A 26,592-nucleotide genomic window follows, 5' to 3' on the forward strand; every position below is an offset into this window, starting at 1 on the left:
CAAATAACCAGAAGTTCAAATTTATAAATATTTCGCTACATGATTATAGGCAGATTATATAATAATTCCCAAAAGCTTTAATAGTTCATGGATAAACAGCTGAAAAAGCAAACAGAGATCTAAACGTACAGACATGAAAATGAAAGCCTATATTAATCTTTTTAGGAGCACAGAGTTCTGTAAAGAGATCCGTAGACTCCATGCTGATAAATGATAGAAGCGCCTTTAGCAGCAGTAACAGAAGAATTCATTTTCTGTATGATTTTATTTTTCTCTCACATTGTTGGAGGAATTCTGGCCTGCTCTACTTCGCATCCCTGCTTCAGTTCATTGAGGTTTATATCTCTCTGGTGCTTTCACAGCATTTCAAACAGGTTTAGGTCTGAACTTTTGACTGAACCGCTGCAGCGCCTTCTTTCTTTTCTATTTCAGAAAATATTTTTTTATATAGAGGAGTTTATGGTTGACCCAGTGCTGGAACATCAGTAAAAACACCTCAAACTCTGCCTTCTCCTCTTTGGTCTCTTTGGTCTGGTGGCTATTGTTTCAGAAGTCTTGTGGTTTGCAAACCTCAGGCTACGTTCACACTGCAGGTCTTGATGCTCAATTCTGATTTTTTGATCAAATCCGATTTTTTTTTTTTATCTGCTTGTTCACACTACAAATAAAATGCGACAGCCAACGTGCTCTAGTGTGAACGCTCAAAGCGGCCGCGTGCGCAAAAGAAGACGTCACACACAACGCGCTCAGTTTAGACCCAGACCAACAGTATTGTTTGACTGATGCACCTTAATATAAAGACTTCGGTCTTTACGTTTCCCAATTTTTGCTTTAAGTTATTGTGTTATTTACATAATAATGTAAATAACCTAATAATGATCCTTATTGCTGTTTTAGAGCAGCGGTGCTTCAAAGGATAGCTGCAGATTTCTGTCAGAATCTGCAGATTATACAGTACAAAGAAAATGTTCACGTTGTCTTCCCAACAGTTTCACACACTTGCAAGTAATCAATTAAGTGCATCTGATTAGCAGCACCTGGCTGCTGCACAACCTCTTAATTCCTATAGAACCAGTAATGGTGCACATAGTTTTCACAGGACTGCATTTGATCACATTTGAACTTTCAACGCAGTTTGATGGAGGAGTCAATAAAAGGTCTATTATTATTTTATATTTTAGTATTTTATTACAGCTGATGTAATCCAACATTAGTGACTTAAAGTAACTACAAGTAAAGAAAACCAGAGGAGACGGAAAAGTAATGTGAATGCTCTTTGCTCTTTGCTTGTTCATGTGGCTTCAAAGAAACAAACGAAAAATCTGTTGTGGGGAAAAAACCCTTTCATCTACTTTTCTTAACAATGTGACACACTCCTTTGCAAGGACAGAACAAAAACTTGAACAAAAACACAAAACAAATCTGTTCTGTTTCAGATGAAACAACATAATTTTATTCCAGAAGTCTTTTTTGCTGCTTTTGATGTGATGAATTACACAACTGCCATCAAAACAACAATAAACTGCAGATATAAAACTGACTTCTGTTAATCACTCACTTAACTCTGCTCGAAAGGTTTGGAAATTCCCCTACACAGCAGACACAAACTATATTAATGAGTCTCTTCTCTGAAGCATGTTGGAAAACATTAAGCGCTGTTTTACATATGGTGTCATATTGTAGTTGCAATGAAGCCATAAACTTCAGAACTGATGCTTTCGTCACGTTTTGTCCTCCTTCATAACTGCGTTATGTGTAATGTAATCTTTTAGTGCTTACCCCATCCGATGAGTATCAAACCCCAGAGGTATTTGGAATCTGATCGGAAGGCCATGAAGATGAGACTGTGGAGGTAAAGGCCTTCTACCAGAATCCAGTAGTAATTGGTAGCCAGAAAGTAGATGAAGAGCAGCACAGTCACCTTGCAGCCAATCTGAAAGCATTAACAGTTTTATCAGATCCTATTTGAAACTAGTATTATGCAGCTTATTATGCTGTTATTTTGCATGTCTGTGTGTTGACACACGCGATGATCACAGTACTTCAAAGTATTCAAACACCACAGGTGATGATAAGAGAGGAAATGATCTCATTACAATCAGAAGCAGCTTGCTGTATAAATTTGCACAAAGATGTTATTAACTAGAACATAAACACAGAGTAAAGCAGCTTCTGCTAACTATGTCATTGTTTGTGTATGATTCCAAGATTAGTGACATGTACAGGCTATGCCCACTAAATTTTATACTGTAAAGGTTTCAGACGTAACCTGGATTGTTTTCTTTGTCATTTTTCATCTCTGAAAATCAAAATCGTATGATAGAAGTCTGCTAAACTCACTACTCAGTTGTTACAATAGAACTGACACTATATACAGTGGGGCAAAAAAGTATTTAGTCAGCCACCGATTGTGCAAGTTCCCCCACCTAAAATGATGACAGAGGTCAGTAATTTGCACCAGAGGTACACTTCAACTGTGAGAGACAGAATGTGAAAAAAAAAATCCATGAATCCACATGGTAGGATTTGTAAAGAATTTATTCGTAAATCAGGGTGGAAAATAAGTATTTGGTCAATAACAAAAATACAACTCAATACTTTGTAACATAACCTTTGTTGGCAATAACAGAGGTCAAACGTTTACTATAGGTCTTTACCAGGTTTGCACACACAGTAGCTGGTATTTTGGCCCATTCCTCCATGCAGATCTTCTCGAGAGCAGTGATGTTTTGGGGCTGTCGCCGAGCAACACGGACTTTCAACTCCCGCCACAGATTTTCTATGGGGTTGAGGTCTGGAGACTGGCTAGGCCACTCCAGGACTTTCAAATGCTTCTTACGGAGCCACTCCTTTGTTGCCCGGGCGGTGTGTTTTGGATCATTGTCATGTTGGAAGACCCAGCCTCGTTTCATCTTCAAAGTTCTCACTGATGGAAGGAGGTTTTGGCTCAAAATCTCACGATACATGGCCCCATTCATTCTGTCCTTAACACGGATCAGTCGTCCTGTCCCCTTGGCAGAAAAACAGCCCCATAGCATGATGTTTCCACCCCCATGCTTCACAGTAGGTATGGTGTTCTTGGGATGCAACTCAGTATTCTTCTTCCTCCAAACACGACGAGTTGAGTTTATACCAAAAAGTTCTACTTTGGTTTCATCTGACCACATGACATTCTCCCAATCCTCTGCTGTATCATCCATGTGCTCTCTGGCAAACTTCAGACGGGCCTGGACATGCACTGGCTTCAGCAGCGGAACACGTCTGGCACTGCGGGATTTGATTCCCTGCCGTTGTAGTGTGTTACTGATGGTGACCTTTGTTACTTTGGTCCCAGCTCTCTGCAGGTCATTCACCAGGTCCCCCCGTGTGGTTCTGGGATCTTTGCTCACCGTTCTCATGATCATTTTGACCCCACGTGATGAGATCTTGCGTGGAGCCCCAGATCGAGGGAGATTATCAGTGGTCTTGTATGTCTTCCATTTTCTGATGATTGCTCCCACAGTTGATTTTTTCACACCAAGCTGCTTGCCTATTGTAGATTCACTCTTCCCAGTCTGGTGCAGGTCTACAATACTTTTCCTGGTGTCCTTCGAAAGCTCTTTGGTCTTGGCCATGGCGGAGTTTGGAGTCTGACTGTTTGAGGCTGTGGACAGGTGTCTTTTATACAGATGATGAGTTCAAACAGGTGCCATTCATACAGGTAACGAGTGGGGGACAGAAAAGCTTCTTACAGAAGACGTTACAGGTCTGTGAGAGCCAGAGATTTTCCTTGTTTGAGGTGACCAAATACTTATTTTCCACCCTAATTTACAAATAAATTCTTTACAAATCCTACCATGTGAATTCATGGATTTTTTTTTCACATTCTGTCTCTCACAGTTGAAGTGTACCTCTGGTGCAAATTACTGACCTCTGTCAACATTTTAGGTGGGGGAACTTGCACAATCGGTGGCTGACTAAATACTTTTTTGCCCCACTGTAGATTAAAGTAGTGGGACTGAAAGCACCGGGATTTAAAGATTAAGAAATGTGGCCACAAACTTTTTATTACAGGGCTATTTAAATGCAAAAAGTTTAACTTACAAGGTTTTTCAAGTTAACGAAAGTGTGGGGGGAAATAGATTAACCACATCTCAAAAAAAGACACAAAAAAACCCAAAATAACTCGTATTATTGTATTCTAGACACCCAGTTTAACTCTAAGTATTAAAACATTTTTAAACTGTGGAAAATCGATATCAAAGTGTGCAAACCCAGTCCTAAAACTGTAAAAAATAGTTTCCTTAAAAACAAATCTTTAAAATTAATACAACACATATAATAACCCTGGTAATTTGTGCAAATTAAATCTCCAAAAGTTGATTCTGTTCATCTGGATGTTTTCAGTGGGAGAAACGTTTCGTCACTCATCCAGGTGACTTCCTCAGTCTCAGCTGACTGCAGGTTTCAATCTTATAAACAGGACATTTGCATAATGACTGAAACCAGCACCACTGAATGAACAATGGGCTGGGAGGTCAGTTCTTTCATCATTAATATGCAAATTCTCCTGGCCATTGATCAAAGCCCACTGATCAATGGCCATGAGTACCAATCACATTAGACTTTCATACTCAGTCCTGCTACAGTCCAGCCTGTGCATTCACTCGGGGACCAAACAACTCCTAAGTGTGCCACATATATGATTTGTTTACCTCCACTGTGTGGAGAATAGTTTGACACTAGAAGTCTGCTCTCACATTCAGTGGGGAAACCTTCTCACAGGGAAGAGTCACACACTGAATTAATGTTTAAAGGAAAAAGCAGTGAGACTTCTCCTGCAATGCAGTCATTGCAGGAGAAGTCTCACTTAAAACGTTACTGCCTCTTATTTTCAGTCTGGGATGTGAAAATAGGACATTTTCTGTGGAAGTGTCCTGCCAAAGGTGAGAATGTGTTTCCACCCATTTCCATATATATACACACAATCTTGCAGAACTCATGCAAGTAGATGCTTTATTATACATCACAGGCAGTATGTGATGGTATAGGTTGTGGCTCCGACTGTCTCAGACTCAAAGGCTGAGTCATTCAAGTATTCAAGTGATTATCTCAGTTTCCTGGAGCAAATATGCTCCAGCTACAGGTAAGTGGACTCTAAACGAAAGGTTTCACCTTCAAACATGTTGCTCATCAATGAATATTCATTGTATTTCCTTCTGGAACTTTACGTTTTCTTACCAGATCACCTTATTTAATCATTTAAATTAACAAGCTTATGAGGGTGGAATTGCTCCTCTGAATAATATGAATACATTTAAATAACTAAATCAGCTGGTACAGTAAGTGCAAACCGAATAATTAATACTAACAATGCTGCTTACAAGACTCTAAGCTTTAAACAGGAAAAACAAGCTCTGCTCTTGTTTGCTACAGCAAGACAAATGAAATTTAAATACCAAATACCATGGGTCTGTAGCTGGGATAATAATGTAGTCTAAAACTGGTGACTTACACAAATTAAATACACACAAATGGAAGAAAACCCAGAATAAACAAACAAATCTAAAGTGAATGCCATTTCTCGTTGCTTACGTGTTCATGTGGCTTCAAAGAAAGGAAGAAAAAAAATCGGGACAAAAACCTTTCATCTGCTCACTTTAACAATGTCTCATCCTTCTTTTCAAGGACAGAAAAACCTGTAACACAGCCAGCAGTTCTGTTTCATGTCATCATGTTATCGGTACACATAAACACCCAAGTCACCTGTTATTAACATCATAATTAGGACTAATAGAGCTGTTTACAACATTCAAATTAACCTACGAGGGATCAAGCAAAAAAAATAAATGGATAAATAAATAGAATTGTTAACCCATCCTCTGAACGTCACACAGGTTGAATGCATCTGCAGTACCGTCAAACCATTAGAAGTTTTGGCGTCACTGTCTACGTCAAGCTGCTCGGGGTTATAACTGAATCGGACTCCATTTTATTAGACATTTCTCTCTGTTTTTGTTTCATAGAAAATTCTCTAAAAACATCCCATCGTTGTGTTCACTGTGTACTGTTCCGCTTCTTCATATTCAGATCCACATCTCCTGCGACATTCAGTTCATGATTATTTTGTGGGGATTTTTCATTAACGTTTTTGTTGTTATGGTGTCCACCTGTGCTCTGTGGTGCTCTCTGTCGTGTTTTATTTTGAAAGTGTCTTGTTCTGCTTCCTTTGTCTGGTTGGTTCAGTCTCAAACATCAACCCAGTGATCAAAAAAAACACAAAACCCTTGCTGACTTCAGTGACATCACCTGATTGGTCAGCAGCAGAGCTTTGACGTCAACATGTTTAAAGACTTCCTGTCTGATGTTAAGGACCTCACTTTGAATCGTGGGACTTTTGCTCAATGTTTTGGGTTTTTTGGTCTCGAGTTCTGTTTGTTTCTTTGTTTCATCTTTGTGTTTTTCTTCTTAGTTTGTTCTTATTTTATTCTCAGTTGTGATTCGGGGGGGGGTTAGCTTAATCTTGTCTTGGGTCTAAATCCTGGCTGCTGCACAGCCGTGACATTGACATTGTCAAATAACCTGTTACTCATTTTTTTAATTCTTCTGATTTTATTTAAAGTTTGGGGTGGTTGCTTTGCCCAAAGATTTTCTGTTCTTAACTTTTTTTTCTGTACTGGATTTCTTCTGAGGCAACCCATGTTTAATGTCCCAGCACTGTATTGTGTGAGTAATTCCCTCAGGCCACTCTGCAGACGTTTGGACTTGGAGAAAGTTTGTACGAAGGCTCAAAATATCCACCAAAGGGTCCTCGCGCACTTGACAAATTGACCGTGGGACACCCCTAAGCCCTCACAGACTTAGCTGGATGATGCTTCAAGTGTGTGAGGGTGGACACTGAGATTAGGTCTTTTTCTTTGTGATTTCATGATTGTTTCCACCTGATCCTCATCAGCCAATCAGCCCTGTGTGCATATTTATTCATGTGTTGCCGTCTGTTTTTGTTAGCTTGTTTGTTTACGAGCGCTTCAGCAGTTCTCACTGCTTTCCTTCCTTTGGCACGCTTTCTGATGTTTGAGTTTGTCATTTCTCTTGGATTCATTTTACCCTACTGTGCTTTTTTTGAGGATTTTTATAATTCAATCAATACTGTTTTTTTATTTGCATCTGAAAAATCAGGTTCAATTCAAAAAATAAATGCTGCAAATTCATCCTGTGAAATTATATGGTTGGTGTGAACGGCTGCATTAAGATCTGAAGTATATTAATGTGCAAAATATTTGCATGAATTTTATATGTCCAGTGAGTAAAATCTATTATTCTTAGAAATACACGGAAACAAAATCTGGCTTTGTTGTGTAATGACACCTGATGATCCTGATTAAAGTCACTCATTCCAACAAACACTGTACCACATCTCTAATTTGGATCTTATTTAATGTGCATGGTACTTACATACTGCGACTTGTCCAGTGATGCTATGCTAACAGTTTTTAAGCTGTCGAGCAGAGCAGAGTCCAAGTCCTGCAATCCCGCCCTGGAATACACAACTTTGTCCTTCACGAAGATGCTGACTGCTCGTAGCATGAAGGAAACAAAGAGGTGCATGTGGATGTAGTTTCTGGTGCAGTGAAGACGCCTGCCACACAAGCAAAGACAAAGTTATAAAAACTGCAAAGCATTTCTCATAAATGATGAAATGAGTCCAAGGCTACCCTTGTGGCACTGTTGAGCAGAAATGCAAAAAAGTATAAAAAACATGATCTCATGACCACAAACACCAGTAAAGCCGGAGAGTTTAAACGATCTTCTTCCCTCCTGTGTCATCTCTGTAATGTCAGCTATAGGAGTTGAATGTGTATATGTGTGTTCCATTTAACAGAAAATAATCCACCAGTTTTATGCAACATTCAGCCTCAACAGGAAGAGGAGCTGGTGAATAGTAGATAAACAGAGCTGACAGAGGGGATGAATCCTCAGCGATCCTGTCTATTTCTGTCAGAGGAGTGAAACTGTCGATGCAGCACATGCCTGCCCTGTAAATCATCGACGTACAGAGCACCGTGACACACAGGTGTACTGAGTTTTTCCACCGTATGGCCGGTAAAGAAACTGTCAAGGATTTTCAAACTGTCTCATTGTAAGCACGGGTCTCTGGCTATATAACTGTGCAAGGATAAGAGTACGCCTCTGTTAAAGCCAGCGCAGCACTTCTATATCTCTGTTCTGTTTTGCTGCAGTAAACACAGAGAGCATTAAAAACTGTAAAACCTTGCAAACAAATATTCACTATTTAAGTATTAGTGTTGCTGTCACTGCTCCTGTTGTTCCTGCATATAATTACCATGAGCAGTACAGGAACATGAGGCAGAGAGAGGGGGGGGAACAAATCCTGTTAAACGAGTGGCCAAGTCATTGTCTTCAGGGTTGAAGATGATGCAACTGTTTGGTGTATTTTACTCAACAGTTGGGGTTTGTTCAAACGTGTGACTGAAGCTCAGCTTATGTGTTTTATTCTTCCTTAATTGGATTTTAAGAAGTGGTAAACTGTGGTAGAGAACACCGAGGCAGCTGCGCTCCGACGGACCTTTCAAACATGTGTAGTGTTTATATTTCATGCCTTCACAGTATGATGAATTCATAATGTCTCCACCTAATTTTCAACTGCAAATGTATAAAGTAAGTTTAAATAACCAGATGTTTTTTCCATAATTTATTTTCAAGACAGCAGGGAGGAGGTTGTTGTTGTTGTTGTGTTTGTGTTTTGTTTTGTTGTTTGTTTGTTTGTTTGTTTGTTTGTTTGTTTGTTTGTTTTGGGGGGGGGATTAAGACACTTTTTGATGACCATTATCTTGTCCTGTTTTACCCAAATATGACAACACAACAGCCATACAAACATTATTTATTATTTATTTTAATGAAAGTGTAAATGACAATTTATATAACCATGTTTAACCCTTACATCAGTTAAACACTGTCCTCACTCCTATATACTGCCATCTATAATTGGCAGTATTATTTCATCATCATCACTCAGACCACAAAACGTTAAAAATAATGACTGCAGACTCGTCTCTGCATTCAAACTGCTGTCAAACATCAAAACTGACTTGAAGTTTCTGATACTTCAAAACAATTAATCCCTGTGTGTTTTTGTTTTTTCCTACTCTGGAAAACACTGCACTGCTCAGCACAGCTGACTGTGGCTTGCATAGGGTTAATGTACTGCAGCTCTTTAAAGGGCGCTTTACATTTTCTAACACACATTGTGTACATTATCACTATAGACAAAAACTGAGGCAGACAGCAGCGGGAGCTTTGAGGGCTGATAAAGAATCAGAATCAGAGATCCTGTCGGCACTTTAAGAAGTCAGAAACACTGGATTTAAGGCCTGTATTTGTCAAACGGAGCCTTGATGGCTCTTTGAAATTTCAGCTGCAAATGATCCAGAAAATGTGCTCTGTTTGAAGTTTCCCTTTTTAAACATGCATCTCTGATCACCTCGGGCACTTTAGCATCTGAAGAGTAAGAGGATGTTTACTCAACTTTCAGCTTCCATCTCTCGCAATCAAATCCAGCAACCCAGTCAAAACTTGGTGTTAAAATCAGGAGGAAGTTTACCTACACACAGGATACCCATCAGTGGTGGCACAGAGCTCATTGTTCTGGATTATTTTTATGCAGATAGCAGGAGAGGTGCTTCTAAATGGGAACGTGTAACACTGGTGTTGCATAAATGACCAGTTCTTACACTCAGGTTTTAAATCTTAAGAAATGCCGTCTTCAGTTACCGGTAAGTGGGTTTTTGTGTGATATACAATTTCAGGTGGGCAGGGATTTCGAAAAGGTTTTTGAAGTGTTGATGGGATTATTACACCTACCGTAACACGCCATAATAAATCTGGAGAGCCCTGCCAGTGGAACTGCAAAATCAAAGGCAGTTTGAAATGATCGCCTCCTGTTTACTTGCATCTCTCTCAGGTCCATGTGAAACGAGGTTTTCATCTACATCAAAGCTTTTATTTTCATAATTTAAAATATTTCTTTACACTTGTTTGAATCCTCTTATGTAAGGAAGCAAGCTGTTACAGTAAGTCACATAATTTGCAGAGTCTTTTTCAGATGAATGTGGTTGGCTGCTCCGTCTCCAGTTACCGGATCATTAGAGGTATCTTCCTGTTGCTTGGATATAACCTGCCTTCAAAAATACTAAAAATAACTGAGCCCATGATTCTGCAGTTTCCTTTTCAAGGTTACTTAAAATAACATCATTCAGAAGCTGTTATTCGTTAGAACTAATCAATTTAAATCGAACCAGTTAAGAAATTAATTTACCCTAATCAGTGATGGACATTGATAACTTTGATGGCCATTGTGATTTTGAAGATCAGATTCTGTATCCATTCCTTTACTGGTTTCCACAGATGTTCAGCAAACCACTTTTATTCCCAGAGTGCAGAAGCACAGCAGGAAAAAGTCCTTCATGTGGTCCAGGTGAAAAGCTCCACTGGCACCACTTTCAACATTAATAGTGTGAATACCGTGACTGAGATCCTGTTTCTCTGTAAACTTTAATCTTCTACTTTATTCTAGTTGCTCCGTTTCTTTGCCGCTTAACTACTCCCTCAGTTTTCATTCGATTTTCACCATTCAAATTTTAAGCTCTTCTGCTCATTCTGCTAATGCCAGCTATATCTTTTGGTGCTGATAACTTTTATACTTTTTGAAATATTAAGCTTTCTATGTCATTTTTGACTCATTTGAATGAATGGGACCACATTAGCAGTGTGATCACCAGGTTAGCTTGCCGGGCTGAGCTGTGTTTTAGCTCAGTGAGATGAGCAGCCGTTTTCAGAGCAGGAGGGTTCGAATCCCGCAACATTTTTTTCAGCAAACACTTTAACTTTTTTAACACTTTTCAGAACAAATTTCAGCTTCTACACCCTTTTCAGCAGAAATTTTAGCTTTTTCACCTCTTTTCAGCACAAATTCCAGGTTGTTCAGCGGTTTTCTTCACCTATTTTCAGCAGAAACTTCAAGTTCCGCTCTTTTCAATTTCAATTCAATTTCAGCCTCTTCTGCTCTTTCAGCAGAATTTCAGCCTTTTTGCCTGTTTTGAGTATACAGTTCTGCTTCTTCACCTCTTTTCAGCACGATTCAGCTTCTTCGGGACCCTGCACATTTTTTCTCTCACCATATCTGTCTTTGGGACAAGAACTAGTTTGGCTCAGTGAGATGAGCAGCTGCCGTGAGACCTGGTGGTGCAGGTTCAAATCCTACCTGTGGCTGTTGTCACACGTCTTCTCTGCTTGCACTCAGTGTGCTTTATTGATATTGTTCAGTGTACCCTTTCAAATACAACGGTTTTCAGCAAAGACTTCAGTTTCTACAAAGTATTTTCAGCAGATAGTTCTCCTTCTGCTGTTTTCAGATTCCACTACACGGCATTCACACTGCATTTTCGCAGGAAATGCAACTTTTTCTAGATTAATTTCTTAATTTAAAAAAAGAAGAAGCTTGGAAACATATCCAAATAAAAACTACTACAAAACCACTATTTACAATTTCTTTTGGATGACATCTTTCTTATGTATTTGTGTTTTATCTACAAGGCCGTTTATTTTTCTTTATTTGGATCACAAATGTAAAAACCTGTAGCAGTCATGGATAAATGCCGGGGTTCTGGTCAGAGTCAGTCTGACACATATTTTGTTAAAGCTAGCCATCGGTCCGATCCCTTTTTCAAGAAGAAGGCACAAGTCGATGTTTACAGTGTATTTACAACTTCAACAGTACACCGTATCAACAGAGAGATTGCCCCTTTCACACTCAGTCCCACCAAAATCTAATTCTCAGTCTTTCCAGCCAGGCTGTTTGCAACAGTTGGCATGGTATTGACTGCTTACCAGGATCCAAGCTCTGTGCAGATGGCGATGCAGGGAATGACGAACTGGAGGGGAAGTGTGCACGACTTTGTTTTGAATTCTTGGATCTGGTAATTAGGGATGTGTTTGCATGACACTACACAGGATGTGACTTGTATGCTAACCTTATAGCCAGATAAGAATGGCTCCCTGTGTCCTTGTGTATATTGTTTAGTATGTTCTCATATTTCTGGTATTTTCTGATTGATTTCTTAGTGTTCTTAGTTTGTTTATGATTGTCCAGTTTTTTATTCCTGGTTTATAATAAGTGTCAGTTCCTATTTTGAGTTTTTCTTGCAAAGTTCCTGTTGAGGAACACAGGATGCCTTTGTGAGTTTCATTTACCTTTGCAAAGGGGTCAAACAACATGCCAGTAGCCTGCATTTTGACCAAGAGGGACTGCAAGCCTAGAATATTTATACAGACAAGCTATCTTTCTGCCATGGTCCGAGCGCTGTGTAATAAAAGATAACTCGTACATCAACACGTGGTATTTCTGAAAGATTACATGGAGACAGAATATGACAGCATGTCAGAGCCTTTCATTCGGCACGGTCAGCTTGACCCGGAGAAGCAGGGGTCTTAAATTTTCCATTATGTTCCTTCAATCTTTCGTTCTTTGTCGTTTGTCCGTCTCATTTCCCTACGCTTATACATTTGCCCTCTCTGTTCGCCCGTGCCTCTTAATGTTTCAGTATCTGTGTCTAGTAGTTTTCTATTTCCTCTTTTATTTTCCAGCCTGATTTCCCTTCATGGCATTGATTAGTTTTACTTCCACTTTGTGTTTATCATGATTGAGCTCGCCTGTGTAATCCCCCTCACCTGTTCCTTGTGTGTATTTATAGTATTTGTCTTCTTGCAGCCTCCCTGCATGTTTCCCTCTCTGCTCTTCTTGGCTTTAGTTACTTTGCATTTTGGACTCTGTTCTCTTTTGGATTTGTTATTTTTGGGCTTTGATGAGACACGGCTCACATTTTTGTTCTGTCCATTCTGCCTCTGAAAGCTGCGTTCTGGGTACTCATATCTACGCTCCAATACGACAGGACAAAGTAAAAAATTTACATCAACTGTCGAAACTTTCAAAAATGTGGCTGTGGTTCTAAAATAATTGCTAAGGGAAAATCTTGGCTCCTGAAGGTCAGTTTTGCTACATCTACTGCTGCACTGCCGCTGAACGTCAACACTGCACATAAAATGATCTCTACTTGTCTCATGTGGACATACAGATGAGTCATTATTTATTCTGCTAATCTCTAACATGTCCAGTAGAGTGGATGTGTTTTAGTTTAGATCTGTAATGAGCACATCTTACATTTCCATATGCAGATGTGTGAGACGGCAGCGTCCCCATCACCACACTCTAAATTAGACTAATTAGCATTCTGCCATTTGAAGTATACTCAACTCTGCATCCTCTAGATGTGGTTCGAAACGGTACATGAGGCAACAGGACACAAATATTCCAGCTGACAAGGGAGCTGACAGAGGCATCACAAGAATATAAATATCCCGGCTGCTGGGGAATTTTCATAACCTGTAAAGTTCAAGTCAGTAAGGCATTAAATGTTGCTGTTATTTTTAAGTTCCTGCCACTGCTGATTTTCAGAATCCAAAGCAGGATGTGCAGCAGGAGTCCGGCTCCCACTGATGTGTTTTCTATCTGCAGAAGCTCAGATTTGACAAACTGCAGTTTATGATTTAAGCAAAAACAAAAACTGCTCTCTTACCGGAAGTATCCAATGATCATGATGGCCACTAGCAGAGAGCTGAAGGACACGGCATAGCCAATGGTATACATGACGTACAGCCGCTCAAAGAAGTCTTGCTGTGACAAGAAAGAGAGACATTTCCTATTTAGTCAACTTCTGAACAAGACTGGTACAATTTACACAATCATGATTCACAATGGTATGGTGGAAAAAACGGGGCTGCAATGAGAACATGGAAGCCCAGCACGAATGGAGTTTAATTAAAACAGAAAAATGAGTCAGCATTACATCCCTAATCTTTGATAGAGTAGAAATTACTTCAGGAGTTTTAGCAGCAAATCCATTCCCTGGAAATCTAAGATAATGTAATCTCTACGAGGAGTGGTTAGGCTCAAAGCAGCCAGAAGATCCAGCTGATACCAAAAACAAAAGATGGCTATAAGTCTCTCTTCCTGGTAATGTTTTATTTTCAGAGCAGATGACATCCCCAGGCTAGTGTGGTTGCTTAGATGAATAGGTTGAATATGAAAAGCTGTGTGGAGTGAAATTAAAAGGCTAATTTTATAAGAGAATTATTAATTTTCTTGACAAGATTTTAATTCTTTGTAAAGAAAAATGATGATGGAGGGAAATTAAGGCTGAGCTGATCCATCATTTATAAAGCGACAGACCTGGAAGTCTTTTTGTTAAACACGCCTCAAACTAAATTTGAGATATTAAGCACATGTTAGGCTTATCGTTAAAAAGCTGTACCAGTCGCTCAAAGTCAGTTGTGATTTCACAAAAGCTGCAATCGAGCCAAGTTGGATGAAGGACTCGGAGGCTTGTAGATTTGATTCTTCTATCTAAAGCAAGTTTGTGGAGAGCTTTTAGCAGGTTGGAGAGGCAAACTTTTTTATTTATAAAGTTACTATTTTTTTATTGTTTTCATGGAAACAGCCCAACTTTCTATAATTCAACACTGAATGGAAGCTTGTTATCTGTTATCACTCGGCTGCAATTTGTCACTCCTCCAAACTCAAGTGTCTCAGTAAAGCAAAGTCTCTGCAGCAGCACGTCGACTACTTTTTGTTTCCTACTACAGTACACCCACTCCTGACATGAGGCATCCAAAGCTGGCAATTAGCCGGTGAACACAGCAGCAGTTAGCAGCTAAAAAGTCAAATATTTCCCCCTGGAGCTGTTAGAGACAAAAGACCTAAGAAAACACATGGTAACGAGTCCAAATACTAATGATGCTCCATTTATCTGTCTGCTGTGTGAATATGTGTGTGAATACACTTACAAATGCTGCTTTAAAAGGTGACGTGAAGGCATATTAATGTCACTAATGTAGTGTCAGGTTGGATAATCCATTTATTATTCATCTCTGTCTCTCTTCCACAGCATGTTTTTATCCAGTCTTCCTTCTCTCACCCCACCCAGTCGCAGCAGATGGCCCCGCCCCTCCCTGAGCCTGGTTCTGTTGGAGGTTTCTTCCTGTTAAAAGGGAGTTTTTCCTTCCCACTGTCGCCAAAGTGCTTATTCATAGGGGGTCATATGATTGTTGGGTTTGTCTCTGTATGTATTATTGTAGGGTCTGCCTTACAATATAAAGTGCCTTGAGGCGACTGTTGCTGTGATTTCGCGCTGTATAAATAAAATTGAATTGATTAACATCTTATATGTGTAGCAGGCAAAACAAGGAAAGGGGAAAAGTAACTGAAAGTAACTTTTAGATGAAATATGAGAATTTAAATGGCTGTAAACAGACGGATGGCGAGATGAAAACTTCTCCAATTATTGAGATTTTGTATCCTTTTCTGCCTTCAAATGGCTAAAATATCAAAATCTGCAGTTAAAATTGATATTTTCAGAATGAATCATACCAAACAGCACACTAATCACTATGGCGGATGCTAGGCTTTATTGATTAATATGTTTGAGCTTCAAGAGATGCAGACTGTCTGAATGATTACATGTTTTTAAATTTTATTTATTTTTTGGTTGCTTGGAGCACAGTGTCCTCATTTGTCCTGAAATAATTCTGCTATATGATTAGTCACCAGCTTCTGAGAACACTTTGTTTGGTTTCCTTATCAAATGTCTGCTTTGTATTTTATTGGGGGGGCATATCTGGGCGGACGGTACCGTAGAGGATGTAAGAAATGCTTTTTGGAGCTGATTACTGAGTAGAAAATAAGACTGTCATAATCCTGCTGTACAAAAGTTAGCAGTATTTCAGATTTCCTTTAATCATTTTTCTTCTACAACCTGAGAAGGAACACATAATGAACAGCTAACAACTCATAAATATGCAGCCTGTGATGAGAGCCTGAAAGCTGTGTTAAAGGATAACAAGTAAAAAGGGTGAGAACGTGAGCTTCGGAGGATGAGGAGCTGTTTGGTTGTTAGACACTCGAGGTAAGAATATGAAGCTCTGCACCACAAAACAGATGTTTGTGTAAGATGGAGCAGACGGGGCAGCAGATGTTTCAGAGAACATCCAGGCTTATTCACAGAGGTCTGCTCTATGTATGTTTATTGACCTGTGTGCAACACTGCGCGAGGCTTGATTCACCCCTCGTTTATTTACATTCAGATGGGAAAATGGAAGATATGGCAGCAATTTATCGAAACATGGAAACAGTATGTGAGGTGAAAGCACAGTTTGTACATTTTGAAAGAGCTTAAAAGTCAAAGAAATTGTATGGCTGCTTTTTTCTTCAGCACAGCCTGAATGCTGAAATCAGATGCTTTCCAGATAGGATTACACTGTAGATCTAAATCTAATGGTACTTTTCTGCGTTCATATTTTCAGTCGTTTTAACAAGCTCTCCAGCAACACTGGCTGAAATCCAGCTCCAACCCATCACAGAGTGTTACAGACAAGTGTAGATACTCGGTGTACCTCCCCAGACCTCCTACAGACAAACCGATGAAGATCTGAACCAAATATTTTCAAATTTAGATTCATCACTCCACTGACTTCCAGCCCAGTTGTCTCTTGTCTAAAGCACACATCAGGCGTTCCTCCCGCTTCCCTTCTCTAAAAATGACTTCTTGACAGCCACCCTTCCATTTCTGATGAGGCTTCGGTGAACAGCGGGTGGATCAGCTGAAGGTTCAGGTGCATCTCTCAGCTCCTGCGTCGGGTCTGTGTGGCTCTCAGACACTGTTCATCTGCAGTGGATCGTTTTTAGGCCTGTCACTTCTTTTGTTCTCCACTTGTCTAGTGTCCTTAAAATTTTTAAGAGGCAACAATGCCAAGTTTTCAGCTTATAGCAGCGTGTTGGTGTAAAAATACTATTTCATGCCTGTCAAACTGTGTTATCTTTGGCATTTTTCATGGTTTCAGCTGAAGAAACAGGAAGAAATGTGTCTTTGCAACAGGCTGCTTGTAATAAAGTGTCAAAAGATACAATTTAAATTTGGTTCTTTGTTGTCTCTTGTCTGTTTTAGACACATCTAGTTGCTTCATCTCTTGATTTAGGACCTTTTTTGTTTTGTTTGAATGATTCAAAGCCAGTGTTGAGTTCCTTAATAATAGGGAAAAGGGTGGTGCAGTGGTGTGATCGTGCAGTATGCACCCGGGAAAGGTCGTCAGGCTTAAGTTAAGGGAAAGTCTGGCTGCTTGGAAGCAAAATGTACAGAAATGAGGGGTAGCTGGAGACTTTTACTGTATACTCACAATGGAAAACATTTCACACATACAGCTGCAACTTTAATATTTTATAGCGATACTTACTCTCCCATCTTCGTCACTGAAGGGCTGGAGAAAGCGTAAACACTCTGAGTAATTGGTCCATGTTTTGTTCCACTGCTCCACAAAGACCCAGGAACCGTTGATGTCACACTTCCTGTAAGCATGTCCTACAAAATGCCCATTTTAAAAATAAAAAATAATTTCACTCAAACAAAAACACCTTTAAAAAGGTTTAAGTAACTAATGCATAAATGGCCCAAACACATCTATTCTTACACAGGTGATCTGAAATTATTAATCACAATGAATAATAAAAACTACACCTTAGTTCTGTGTCGTGTATAAAAGGGAAAAAAATCATTTTTAATGCCTTTAAAAACCTTTTTACCTTCAATTCATTGTGGCTTTCACATCAGGGAAAGAACGGATGTAAATCAAACTATTAATGACTGAATTTAAAACATTAATGTTGACGCTCGATGTGATGGACAGAGTTCGATCCACTTTAATTCTTTAATTTTTTTTCTTTGTGGCCTGAATATGAAGCTGAAATTATTCAAGAATCCTGCTGTAAGGACCAAAAAGTTTCACTAATTATCCACCAAATATGATGTTCCACTTTTCTGTGAAGAACACATCAGAGCAAAATTTCTCAAAAAGCAAACTTTCATCTTGTCCAAGACCTTCAAAATCCTCAAAACTCTTTTTCGGATTGTACGCGCTACCTGAGAATATAACGAGTCATGCTGAAAATGCTTGTTTTAGATGTTCGCTGAACAGTTTGAGTTTTTCTTTGCATGTTAAGCTCTAATTCGGTGCTGGAAAAGAAAAGTGTTAACCTTGGTGATTGAAGTCATAGATGTACGATGGGCAGGGGACCTTGGTGATGAGCCCGGGGGAGCCGTGGGGCCAACAAATCAGACCGTCCCAGTCTGGAGGGCACACCTCATCTGCAGTGAGAAGATGAAGAAGTCAACACGTCACCGATATGATACCCTCTGTTTTTCCTATGTGTGCTTGTTTGTTTTACATGCCAAGAATATGGACTTCTATCATATATATCCATTCACATTGTGATGCGAATAGGCTTGTACGCTCACAGGCCACTTTGTTAGGTGCACCTGTTCAACTGCTCATTAATGTCAGCTCGGCACATCATTTAGCCATGTAGACATGGTCACAACAACCTGCTGTTCAAAGTGAACATGAAAGTAGCAAAGAAAGGGGATTTAAGTGACTTTGAATGTGGCATGATTGTTGGTTCAAGAGAGGCTGGTTGGTTCAAGAGATGCTTTTCTCAGAAAATGCCAGCAGATCAACAAAGGTCTGTCATCCAGTGAGCGGCAGTTCCTTTGCACAAATGTCTTGCAGATGTCAGGAGAATGGCCAAACTGCTTTAAGCTGACAGGAAGGCAACAGGAACTCAAATAGCCCCTATTCACACCTGAGGTATGCAGAAAAGCGTCTCTGAATATAATACACCGAACCTTGAAGCAGAAAACCACACCGGGGCCGCTCCTGACAGCTAAGAACAGGAAACGGGTTATAATTTGGTGTCGCCACAACAAGACAATAAAAGATTGGAAAACTGTCTCGATTTCTGCTGCGATATTCAGATTCAGAATTTAATTTAAAAACAAACAAGTGTGGCTCCATCCCAGGTCACCGGCTCAGGCTGGTGGTGAAACGATGTGGCGAATGTTTATTTGGACCCACTGTTTGAATCCCACAGCCTACCTGAGCGTTGTTGCTGAGCAGGTCCGTCCATTTACATCCACAGCGTTTCCATCACCTGATGGCTGGGTAACGCTCCGAAATCATCTCAAACTGGTTTATGAAACATGAAAATTAGCTCTCCCCAGTTGGTCTCAGAGCTTTTATTATTGATCTCCTTTTTAGTTTTCAGAGCAGAGATTACTGCTGTGCCTTTAATCTCCTAAAACCCGAATTCTTTCATGGTGTGCACTTTTAATTTCTCTTTGTTATTTGGGCTGATTGGGACCTGATGAATGTTTTTACCTGATTTTTGTTTGAGAAAAATGAGATCCACATATGAGGACATTTGTTTTAAATTTCAATAGAACAGTGGCAGTATAATGTCCTCATAAGTGGATATCAGGCCATTGTAGAGCAAAATTTTGTATTTTGGTCTAGACAACCTAAAATGTGATGTCCACATATGTGGATGCCAGGTCCTAGGAGGTTAAAACAGCAGTTTTAAAGGCCCGACTCTTTGTGGTGTCGGGCCTTTGCGGTGGTGACGACTTGGACACTCCAGAATGAGTTTCCTCATTGCCCTAAGCTTTTTGTTATGAATTCAGAGAAGGCTTTAAAAACAGATAAAGACCTTCCTATCCAAACAGAGATTCGGGTAATTATGTGTCTAACCTTGTTTTGTGGTGTTCGTGCATCTGCTTTATCGTTTTATTTGTTTTGTTTTCTCTTTGTCTCTTTGTGCTTAATAAGTCAAAAGAGTTCACTGTATCAATCCAACAGAGCCACATTGGAATGTGCAGCCAAGAAATCATCTTAATATAGATGAGAATCTCTGATGAAAAACCATTAAATGAACACTTGATCATCTAAACTTTTAATCCACACCTCAAAGGGTTGATGATTTCAGCTTCCACTGACTGCTGTTGTGTCATTTTGTTCTAATCAAATTACAGACACGAGTTGAGGTTTTCAGTTGTCATCACCTGATGTGTGATTTAAGTGTTCCTGTAATATTATAATAGGGCTGTTCGATATAACGATATAAAAACATCTATCGTTTCATTTTACGCAATCGTTTGTTTTGTGGTGTCGCAAAATAAAATGTTAACGGCAATATTTTTTCATCATTTTGATGGTCACTGTAGTGGCTATATTAATTTCTTAAAGTTCTCTCTTTCTCTTATATTTAATATAACCACACTACAGACGGACAAGCGTTTGTTTTTATGCGTTGTCGTTAGCAACAACGACGGTAAAACCACCGCGTGTCCGTTTGTTCCACATAAACCTTTCACAATAAAGCTCAAGATCCTGTTGAGACTTTTCAAAATAAACTGAATGACATGAAAGATGCAGAGTGTTTACGGATGAGAAGCAAAAAAAGAGCCGTCGGGTGCTAAAAAATAAACCTTAGACTCAAACGTTAGAACAGGCTTTTCCCCGCAGCACGCCGTGTAATAAATACTCACAAAGAAAACAGCGGCCGTTACAACTTATGTCTAAAAATGTATCGTTTCATGCATTGGTTAAAACACTCGACTCCAGGTACACCAGGGGTCTTGAACTCCAGGCCTCGAGGGCCGGTGTCCTGCAGATTTTAGATCTCACCCTAGGTCAACACACCTGATTCAAATGATTAGTTCATTACCAGGACTCTGGAGAACTTCAAGACATGTTGAGGAGGTAATTTAGCCATTTAAATCCGCTGTGTTGGATCAAGGACACATCTAAAACCTGCAGGACACCGGCCCTCGAGGCCTGGAGTTCGAGACCCCTGAGGTACACGACGCCCAGCTGGAAACACTTCACGCAAGTCGAGCTGCCCGAGATTCACAGAATTTACAGAAAATGTTGCATTTTTGTGATTTATATCGTTATCAACAGTAGATGTCTTAATATCTGGATATGAGATTTTGGTCATATCGCACAGCCCTATTGTATAATTTCAATTACAGTGACTGAGCCTGGATTCAATTCAAACTATTCACTCTTGCTTTCTTTTTTAATGACATCTAATTACTGCCTCAGCAGGCAAGTTTTTCCAAACACCCTTTCAACAGGAAACAAAATCTGTGACTTGTTTATTTAGCGAGTAGCCAAAAAAACAGATTCACTGACCATCCTTCATTAAAAGCCACTTACACGTTTAATTGCTATTTAGATCTGAAAGGAAATAGATGGAACAACAGTTTCTGAATGTGTTAGAAGGCCAAAGGTTTAATGGCAGCTCCTGACATCACAGGGAGGCGTGAGACTAAATCATTTAGATATGGGGATAATGGTGCATATTATAAATGACATCAATTAAAGCCCAAAGGGAAGAATTTGACACAAAGCCAGATGTGGGAATCAACCAGGATGCAGAAAGTCTGCTGACGTTTCTGTTAGAGCCTAAATCACACTGGCTGAAATAACATTACAGCAGGCAGGCATTAATCTAACACCTTTCAGATCTGCCTCATCTGCATTGAAAACTATATTTTCACTCATATCTCAAGATGTCACATAATACGGGTGATGTGAGCTATAAAAGCAAAACTATGTGAAAGTTGATTTGGGATGTTGAAGAGCTCTGTGTGCGTGCACCTCAACACAATCTGAGACTGTTTGCCCTCTGATTTTCATTCTGGATCAAAAGAATGAAGACGAGCCTGAAATACTGAAAAGGGCTCCCTACACAGCAGCTTTACTTCCTGTGTATGTTTTGTAACGTGCAACATTAAAAGACACAGTCATACTCTTCTGTTTCACTAAAAGCTCTGTGGAACAGAAATAGTCTGAGCCCAGTGCTAAACATCTGGGACAATAAATCAATGTCAGCCCACAGGACCTATAGGACAGACTCAGGGCACACTCACAGCTGCCGTTGGTGACATAACAAAAAGAAAAGAGTTCTTTCAAAAAACTATTTAAAATCAGCAGTTTAATATTTTATGTATTCTGGAAGACAAGACCAACTGTCCATCAGTGATTATGCACCTGCCACCTGGAAAATAAAGAGGCAAAAAAGCACAAAAACATCCAGAGAGAGAAATGTACACCCTGCAGTCTGCCCAGGTCTGGTGCTGAAGGCTGAGGGGTAAGCTGCGCCCACTTCTGATGGAGCATGCTGGCTCATTTGCTGCTGCAGCTCTGATTTCAAATTGATTCCAAACATGTGGTGTTTTAATTGAAATTACTCATTAAAGAGCACAGAAATGTTAGCCTCTATTATTCTGTTAAATACTTGCATAATCACTGGTTATGAAAGCTGAACAAACGAGAGTTTCAAGTTGAAAACAAATGATTATATAAATAATTGGTTTATATATAATATACTGTAAAGGAAAAATAAAAAACAAAACTGTCTTTAGTTCAAATGTCCTTGAAACATCCTTTTGATTTTATTGATTTAATTTCTTATCAGCTCTGCAAAGTTGAATTAAATGCAAACAGATCTTACAACAGATTATCACATATGTAGCACAAATGTTATGTTATTGGCTGTTTGAGCACATCCCCTGTTACCCAACCGGGTTACAGAAGCCAGAGGGTGTGCTTTAAATCCTGGGTTTAGGTTGTAAGAATCACTTTTAGATACTCGTCAATTTTTTGCTTGCAAAAGTGGAAGCTCCATATACAAATACGACTCCCTCCTTTCTGCTCTCTGAGCACTGAGCATCCTTAATTGAGATAAGGAGTGCAGAAGAGTTTGTGGTCACATCAAATATTGATTTCCTTTTGTTTTAATTTTCCCTGTTTACTGACAGTTGGGAAAAGATGTTTAATCAAAAGTATTGATTCCATTATTTTTGGAATCGTCCTAATTTTTCCCCCATCATACAATTTAAAGTGTTGATGTTTCAGCTAAGCTCAAATGAGTTGAGTGTTGTTTTGCAGCGACTGTATCTGCGTGTATGGTTTGTACCTGTGGTTCCTGGTTCAGTGTTGGAGAGATTCTGGTAGCACTGCATTTTGATTTCATACAGGATGTACATCTGCTCCTGTGCAGAGAGCGGCCCATCAAACCCCATCTGTGGAGCACAGCAAACACGATCAGATCTTTGACCCTGTGCATACATGACTGTAAGTCACCATTTCCTGAAATTTCAACAACACTGGGAACATCTTCCTGCGTGCTGTGGGCCAGACCTGCTCTGCCCCAGGTCTTTGATTTTAATCTTGAACTGAGCATATATAAAAAATTATGTGAATTTTAAAATTAGAAACTCTTTGATGCATGTAAAGCGACTTCTTTATAGGTATTGTACAGGGTGGGCCATTTATATGGATACACCGTAATAACATGGGAATGGTTGGTGATATTAAAGTCCTGTTTGTGGCACATTAGTATATGTGAGGGGGCAAACTCCTCAAGATGGGTGGTGACCATGGTGGCCATTTAGAAGTCGGCCATCTTGGATACAACTTTTGTTTTTTCAATAGGAAGAGGGCCATGTGACACATCAAACTTATTGGTAATGTCACAAGAAAAACAATGGTGTGCTTGGTTTCAGCGTAACTTTATTCTTTCATGAGTTATTTACAAGTTTCTCTTTGTTCACAGCCATTGACATGTCAAAGAGGTTAACACGTGAGGAGCGAAATTGTGTTGATATCTGGTGAACGCAGTAACCAGGTCATTGCAGCAGATTTCAATGCAAGACCCCCTACGAGACCACCCATCTCCCATGCTACAGTCAGCAAACTGCTTGCTAAGTTTGGTGAAACTGGTTCAGTGTTGGATTTGCCAAAATGTGGACGCAAGAAAACTGTCACTAATGAAGAAACATCAGTGGCTGTCCTAGCTTCATTCAGCAAGAGCCCACAGCGTAGCACTCGCCGCATGTCACTGGAGAGTGGCATTAGTCCAACATCCCTTCGGCAGATATTAGCTACTCACAGATGGCACCCTTACAAACTCCAGCTACTGCAGCATCTCAACGAGGACGACCCAAATCGGCGCACAGAATTTGCAGAATGGGCAAAACAAAAACTGGAACAGGACCCTCAGTTCACGCAGAAGATTTTGTTCAGTGATGAGGCAAACTTTTATGTGAATGGTGAAGTTAACAAACAAAACCACCGCTATTGGTCTGACACTAACCCACATTGGATGGATCCTCCAAGACTGTTGGAACAACAAAAGTGATGGTTTGGTGTGGTATATGGGGTACAACGATAGTGGGTCCATTCTTCATCAATGGAAACCTCAAGGCCTCTGGATATTTGAAATTGCTACATGATGATGTGTTTCCCTCTTTATGCACTGAAGCTGGCACGTTCCCTGAGTTTTTCCAGCAAGATGGTGCACCACCACATTATGGGTGCCATAGATGAACAGTTTCCTGGAAAGTGGATTGGTCGTCGTGGGCCAGTTGAATGGCCCCCAAGGTCTCCCGATCTGACCCCGTTAGACTTTTATCTTTGGGGTCATCTGAAGGCAATTGTCTATGGGGTGAAGATACGAGACGTGCAGCACCTGAAACTACGGATACTAGATGCCTGTGCTGGCCTATCATGTGATTTGCTGAGGTCAAATGGCCCAGGATGCGAGTGGGCATTAAGGCATCTGGGAAGGATCTCAGATTATGGCTTTCAGGCCATCCAGCTCTTAATGTTCTTAATTAATAGTTAATGAATAACTAATAGATTTAAACCACATCGATTTTATGGCAATAAAAATAAATTATATTTTCATTATTATTAAGTTAAAGAAAATTATGAGTAAACCAAACTTTAATTTTAACTAAACAATCAGAAAGAGACGTGGAGGGAGAATAGCAGTGGGTTTGGAAGATAAACAGAAATGAGTGTTATATCACCTGAAAATATTGCAGAGAGGTAGAAGATAAATATTGAAGAGCAAAGCCCCCGGGACAGAGCCTCGAGGCACACCACAATAATCTGAATTATACTGATATATATATATATTTATTTGCACAAACTGAACAGCCGGAGAGGTACGAGAAAACCATGCGAGTGACTGTTTATGCCATTAGAGACTAATCTATAGCGGACGGTGTGGTGGGAGAATGTATCAAAAGCTGCAATAAGATCAATGAAATGAGATCCAACCTTGCAAAGCTAGTGTGGGGAGAATTTTGGGTGACATCTCTTCTCATGGAGAGTCCTCGATTCAATTTTTGCCTCACTTTCATCAATCAATGCAGAATTTAAAGCAGATTTTTTGTGGTGCATAAATTCTTGGAGACGAGCAATAATATAGATTCACTCTTCAGCTACTCACACGTTGCCAAAAGTTTAGGCCTTGCATATTTATACATTTAACACTTGGCATGAATGAAAATGAAAAATATATAAAGAATGTGCTGGTGAGATTATTACACTTATGACTTATGAAAAGATGATTCGCCCAAAAACTTAAATCGCCCTTTCTTAACACTGCTTTTCCTAATTTATTTAAATGATTTCTTTCTGTAGAAGTGAAAATGACTGAGATAACAAATGTATTAGAGTTTTTTAATGTAAAACATTTGCATTCCTTTTTGTTTTGCTCTCTCTTTCTGCCACAGCCTTTTTCTTTATGCAAGTCCAACATGCTTTCCATTTTGAGGCTGATACAGAAAATATACATGTGACCTGGTAAGATTGCTGTCACGATTCTTCCCCAAACGTGACCAGGATTGTTATTCAGACATCATACTCACATGTCAAACTGCTATCAGATTTGCATAACAGGGTGCATGTCTGGAAGTCGATCCAGTCGAGACTGTTTTGTTATAGTTTGGACCAAAGTGAAGAAGTGACCAAAGAGAGAGAGAGCTCTCTCTGAAGTGATGCTTCTGACATGACTAAAACAGGCATATCACTCACACATATTTCCTAAAAGCTTCTTTTAAAACCCCGACATCAGTTTTGATTGACTTCTTATACGAGTCTAAACAAAAAGAAAAATCGATTTTTGCCTTTATTTACTTTTATATTAACAGTATGCTTGCTTTATTCCTCAAAACGTAAGAAAAGGTCCAGAATCAGTGGATTCCAGTCATTCTTTCAGTGATTTTCAATCTTTTTTTGTTTGTTTCTTCTTTTCACATTGATTTCCATATACTTCACTTCCAGTTAATGTCTCATTTCTACGGAGCCCCGCAGGCGACATGGGAGAAAAAAAATTAAGACGGACTTTTGCGAGATCTCACAAAACAAACTCGGGATCTCGCAAAACTAACTCGAGATCTCGCAAAAGTTTTAGCCGCAATCTTCGGATGCCGGCTTGAAGCCAACCGGGAGGTCGAGGCACGATGTGCCGGGAAAGCGGTGCTCCTCCCGGCTGTAGTAGGTCTCGACCTCCCGTTAGCTTCGAGCTAACGGGAGGTCGAAGGCCGAAGAATGCGGCTAAAACTTTTGCGAGATCTCGCAAAAGTCCATCTTAAGTTTTTTTCTCCCATGTCCCCTGCAGGCTCCGTACATTTCCACTCTCATAATTTGCTTCACTTCTTACAGAAATCTAAGACCTCTCAGATGTACTCCTCAAACTTTTAACATCCTTTTATGTGATTATTCCAGTTTTCCAAACCCAAGCCTGACATTCACTGAAAATCTAAAAAAAAGACGTCATTACAGCTTTAAGCCATC

General features: G+C 39.7%; 1 protein-coding gene across 1 annotated transcript in view; it reads right to left on the bottom strand.

Annotated features, from left to right (window-relative positions):
• The window catches only part of pth2ra (parathyroid hormone 2 receptor a), an 80,865-nt gene that overhangs the window by 46,686 nt on the left and 7,587 nt on the right, over positions 1-26,592 (bottom strand). The window contains exons 2-7 of the mRNA XM_026144345.1: positions 22,922-23,027; positions 18,138-18,248; positions 17,341-17,465; positions 13,632-13,729; positions 7,435-7,618; positions 1,780-1,933 (exon numbers count right to left, since the gene is read on the bottom strand). Coding sequence (XP_026000130.1) covers positions 1,780-1,933; positions 7,435-7,618; positions 13,632-13,729; positions 17,341-17,465; positions 18,138-18,248; positions 22,922-23,027 — 778 coding nt within the window. The remainder of the gene's footprint in view (positions 1-1,779; positions 1,934-7,434; positions 7,619-13,631; positions 13,730-17,340; positions 17,466-18,137; positions 18,249-22,921; positions 23,028-26,592) is intronic.

The sequence above is a fragment of the Astatotilapia calliptera genome, chromosome 16 (assembly GCF_900246225.1).
Source record: "Astatotilapia calliptera chromosome 16, fAstCal1.2, whole genome shotgun sequence".
Classification (NCBI taxonomy): Eukaryota; Metazoa; Chordata; class Actinopteri; order Cichliformes; family Cichlidae; genus Astatotilapia; species Astatotilapia calliptera.